At 59.6% G+C, this 5139-nt stretch overlaps 1 protein-coding gene across 1 annotated transcript in view; it reads right to left on the bottom strand.

The window, feature by feature from the left end:
* STX1B (syntaxin 1B) overlaps positions 1 to 5139 on the bottom strand; it is a 22039-nt gene that overhangs the window by 6956 nt on the left and 9944 nt on the right. The window contains exons 2-5 of the mRNA XM_006774075.2: positions 2892 to 2966; positions 2593 to 2692; positions 2439 to 2513; positions 21 to 94 (exon numbers count right to left, since the gene is read on the bottom strand). Coding sequence (XP_006774138.1) covers positions 21 to 94; positions 2439 to 2513; positions 2593 to 2692; positions 2892 to 2966 — 324 coding nt within the window. The remainder of the gene's footprint in view (positions 1 to 20; positions 95 to 2438; positions 2514 to 2592; positions 2693 to 2891; positions 2967 to 5139) is intronic.

The raw sequence follows: 5139 nt of genomic DNA, 5'->3' as shown, positions 1-5139 counted from the left end.
CCGCCCGGCCCGCCTCCCACCTGGGTCTTGCGGATGCGCAGGTCCGCGGAGGAACGGTTCAGCCCCTCCTCCTGCTCGATGCTTTGCTCGATCGCTGCGGGAGAGAGGATGCAGTGACGGGCCGCAGACCCGGGGCGTGCGGGGCGGGGGTCCGGGACGGAGGAAGGGCCGACACCCCGAGGCAGGCCCCAGGCCTGTGAAGAGATGTCACACCCGTGGCGAAGGCAGACAGTAAAGGATCCATGGTGAGGGGCAGGAGGCCGAAAAGTAAAGGGACAGACGTTTGAGGGGGTCAGGAGGGCAGGTGGGAGGGAGGTTGAGGCCCGGGGAGTCACCAGACCGAAGGGCACTACTTGTTCCGTCGCTGGCTGGGGCTTTGGAAAGCCCGTAGCTGTAACTACGGCCCATTCCCGTGAGCGAGTGCGGCCCAGGCCACTGTGAACGGCCCGTGTGCAGGGAGCTCGCTTGCCGCGTGCTCGGGGAGGGGCCGGAGCCCACCCTGGGGTTTTCCGTGGAAGACGAGCACTTCCAGGTGGCTCAGAGGCCACCATTTCCTTGGCAAATTCTATGTGAGCGGATGGAAGCTCCACAGGGAAAACAGCTCTCCCCCTGCCCTACCCGGTACCCTGTCCCGGAATTCCCACTTCTAAAGGTTTCTGGGAAAGCCCGCAGATTAACTGGGGTTTCTGCTTCCGGATCATGCCCTCCTGACACTTATTCATTCAGATTTTCTAAAAAAGAGCTTGTGGTAAGATGTCCTGGGCTCGGAGATGCAGCGGGATGAATCGCCACCGGGTCCCCTCAGCCCTGGAAGGGCCTCCAACCCGGCCCTGAGAATATCACTTCTCCGTTCCGCTGGCAGCAGGGACCTATGGGGCTGGACGGCACCCCCTCCCTGCAGCGATGCGGGGCAGTGACTGAGGCAGCTTGGCCCAGCTGCTGCAGGAAAAGCAAAAACACGCCCCAGGGAGGTCAGACTCCGGTCCAGACTCGGATCCTATTGCCCCACGTGGGACTGGAGCCCAGCTCTGGGCACAGGGGTCCTTTACTTGACAGCCTCACTGACTTCCTTCAAAAACCCTGGGAGGTCAGTGATGTCGATCCACGTTTCAGACCGAAACCGAGGCTCAAATGGGCAAAACAACTCAACGTCGCACACAGAACCCGAGCTCCTGCCGCCACAGGGCTGAGGAAGACGGAGAAGACAAGCTCCTTTCCGGGGTCTGGAAGGTCAGCTTCTAGAAGCTCCTGCCACTTTTCCTAGGTTCTTGACCTTTTCCTGAACCCCTAAGCCATGGAGCCCCCCTCATGGTCTAACAGAGACTATTAAGGTGAGAGCTGATGGGCCCACGGAGATCACGGAGCCCAGGGATTTATTTCTGAGCTGTGTTCCATGGAACTGATTTTGAGCGGGAACTTGATGGGAGTGTTCCAGCCCCAGTCCAGCCAGAACAGCCGGTTTTTTATGTGCTGTATATACTGGGGTTCTTTGTAAGATTTCATTTGGGAAGAAAGGATTTTGCTACCAAAAAAAAAAAAAGCCAGCTTGAAATTGCTTCCATTTTTCTTACTGAGGGAAGGGTACTTGTCCAAATGAGTGATGGTGTCAGCTGGGCTCCCTCTGCCTGGATTTGTACTGCGTGTGCTCCCAGTTTAGGCCATTTTCCTTCCCCGCACACTCTCCTGAATGCAAAAGGTTTGTGTTTACAGATCAGCCCTGGCTAACGCACGGCCTCCTGTTGAGCCCAGGAGGGCATCAGGTCTCCGTCCTCATCTCCCCTGGACCGAGGTCACAGCACGCAGGCCCAGGCTCCCGTGCCCCACAGCCCGGCAGTGTGGCTCGGACAGAGGAGGCGCCTGGCCAGTGTTGTCTGCTGCTGGATTGCCATGAGCATACGGAGCAGCATCACGGTAACACTGCTATTCCCCTGGCACCGGCCGACAAGGAGGTTCCCAACCCACAATGCCTTGGGGGAAGGTGGTTATTACCAGCACCCAAGTCCTTAAATTAGAGTGAATACATGAGCATTTGGCAAGTCCCTCCTGAAAGCCTGCCAGCCCCTGATGTCAGCCACACAGTCCAATCTGTCCTGAGCCGAGGATACCAATTCAGAAGCATTTGCTGAACCCACCTACTGGGTGCCTGGGACCGTGCCTGGCACCTGTTCTGGGGAAACGAGGCCTTAGTGAAGCTAAAGCCGCTTGGGAGGAACCGGCAGAGCTCACGTACAATCTGGACAGCTCGCCCCCTCTCCCTCCTTTCCCTGTCGTGTCTCTTTCTTCAAGGAATCTGGAGCAAGGAGGGAAACGGGCTGTGTGCTTTCTCACTGTGCAAGAACCTGGCTCCTAGCAGCGTGCAGACATTCCTGACAGAAAGGCCTGTCGGCCGCCGGAAGCAGAGCCCTTTTTCTCCTTCGTGGGGGGATTGCAGTCCTCACCTTTCAATTTGGACCGAACCTTGTTGGCGGTCTTCTTGATGTCTGCAGTGAGGTCCTCCAGCTCCTGTTTGGTCTCTGAGGAGGGGGCCAGGGTGAGTGAGGAGTCTGGGTGGAGCCCAGCCCCAGCCCCCGGCCGCCCCGCGGCAGCACTCACTCTCATCCGGGTTGGGGGCGGCCAGGATGGCGCTGTGCTGTTTTTTCACTTGCTCCACATCCTCCGACAGCTTCTCGATGCAGCCCCGGATCTCCTCCACCTGGGGCGGCAAATGGGCGATGCCCAGTCAAGTCTTCAGGCCAGACAGGGCATCCACGGGGCTCACTCAGGGTTCAGGGAAATGGGCAGACCCAGAGGGACTGGTAAAAGGCCAAGGGGTGGAGGGCTAGAGAGTGGGGAGGGGGGAGTTGTTGGCTGGGGGCCAGGTTCTGGGTCTGGGGTATTGGAGACTCAGTCACCTGTTCAAAGAACTCATCCATGAAGTGATCCCGATCCACATGGACCACCTCCTCCTCATCGTCACTGTCTTTCGCCTGCGAGACCAAGCAAGGTGGAGACCGTGAGCAGCCCCACCCTGGCCCTGCTGCTGCCAGCTCGAGGCTCAGAGCAGGAGTCTGGGAGGGGCCATGGGCAGGGTGCACGGCCAGCCCCCAGGCAGTCAGGACGAACACTGGCCATGGGGTGGAACAGCACACCGGAGGCCAGGGAGCTGATGAGAATGAGCAGAAGGCGCCTCTCAGGGGTGGATGTGGCCCTGGGAACGCACAGCACCTGTTATTAACCAACCAGCACGGAGGTGTTTCAATACTGTAACAACCAGCTGAATGTCGGCCTTGCAGTGATTGGCTCTGGGCTCTGAGAAGGGGTCTGGAATGGAGTCCCAGGAGCCGGACCCTCCCCACCATCCCTCAGCCCCCGGGCCAGGCTTCACCTTGCTCCCTCTTCTTCCTGGCCTGCGTGCCCCCCTCCCTGCCACGTCCCTGTCCCCTCCACAAGGTCAATTCACTGCCGGCTACAGGGCGGTGCCGGGTTGAGCAAGCAGTCAGGCCCCATGAGGGCTGGAGGAGACACAGCAGCACCCCGACCTCCCTCCCTCCTGTGTCTTCCTCCTGCTGCCCACCTGCACCCCCTCAGCTTGCTCTGCCCCCGCTGCCCCGCTGACTCCCCGACTCTCCTTGGTGTATTCACTTGCTTTCATCCAGCCTCTTCCCACTTCACACCCACCTACTCTCACTTGCTTGGATTTCCTAGTTGCAACCTGCAGCTGCTCAGCCCTCCACCCCCAGGGCTCACAGACACAAAGGGATTTACACACCCACACCTCCACCGGAGACCAGTGACACACACCAGGCACACAGACAGGCCCACTGACACCCACACGGAGACCCAGGAACAGGCTGACGTTCACTCACACACAGACCCAGGGCAGAGCTGCGTGCTGCTACGTGTGGACACCGCGGTCACCTGCACCCCGGGGCATCCGGGAGGCCCCCCGCTCCAGCTGGTCTCCCAGCCTCAGAGCCTCAGGTCCGCACACTCATTAGGAGCTGGGAAAAGGGGAGGGCAGGGAGGCTCACTGGTGCTACCCTCCTGACTCAAGGTTCTGTGCGTGGGGCAGAAGTCTGAGGACAAACGCTGAGTCCTCCCAGCTTAAGTACACCTGCAGCCCTAACCAGCCCCACGGGAAACTTAAAGGGTTCACCCTGAGTCCCAGGAAGAACCACTCAGAATCTACGAGTCAGTCCCAGAGCCTGAGTGAAATCAAGACAGGATCCAAAAAGCGTCTGCCTGTGGGGGGCCCGGGGAGGGGGTGGGCATCTAAAGAGAAGAGCTCCCATGGAACCTCAACAGGGTCCAGGCAGATCGCAGACAGACCCTGGCAGAACCAGACGGGCTCAGACCGAACCAGACTCGGCACAGACAGATGCCAGACAGCTCAGATCGAACCTAGACAGCCAGATGGGACCTAGCTGCAATCCAGACAGCGGGCGAAGGCGGGACCCGCAGAGCCCGGACGGCCCTGGAAAGAACCGCAAGCCCAGGAAGACCCAGCCGGACTCGAGAAGCCACCGGCTTCCTGCCCACGCCCTGCCCGGAAACTCCAGGAATTCTCCCGCAGACGGGCCCGCACCACGTCGGAAAGTGTGTTCCGCACTGACATTTAATTTCCAGAGAATCCCAAAATCCACCAGGAAAGGGAGCTCCTCCGTCTCTGCCCACAGCTGCCCCAGAAGAAGGGTGGCACCCGGTAGGGCTTGGGACTCTGATGGGTCTCAAGCCTCCACCAGACCCGGGACCACCCCCACAGACCTTGGCCCTTAGAGACTTGGGGTGCCGGGCTCGTCTCTGAAGCCCCACCAGCCTCCCAGCATGCTTTGTCCTCAAAAAGCCAGCTGTCACCCTAGCCGGCTTGGCTCAGTGGATAGAGCGTCAGCCTGCGGACTGAAGGGTCGCAGGTTCGATTCTGGCCAAGGGCACATGCCTGGGTTGTGGGCTCCATCCCCAGTCGGGGGCGTGTAGGAGGCAGCCGATCCATGATTCTCATCATTGATGCTTCTCTCTCTCTCTCCCTTCCTCTCTGAAATCAATAAAAATACTTAAAAAAAAAAAAAAAGCGAACTGCCCCATGAGGACTCCTTCCCCAAAAGCCGGCCTCTGCCCCCTCTCTGCCTTCAAGCACTCAACTTGGCCCAGATGCCCTCAGGT

The sequence above is a fragment of the Myotis davidii genome, unplaced genomic scaffold (genome assembly GCF_000327345.1).
Source record: "Myotis davidii unplaced genomic scaffold, ASM32734v1 scaffold1047, whole genome shotgun sequence".
NCBI classification, from domain to species: Eukaryota; Metazoa; Chordata; class Mammalia; order Chiroptera; family Vespertilionidae; genus Myotis; species Myotis davidii.
This window is presented reverse-complemented; position numbering and strand designations above follow the sequence as displayed.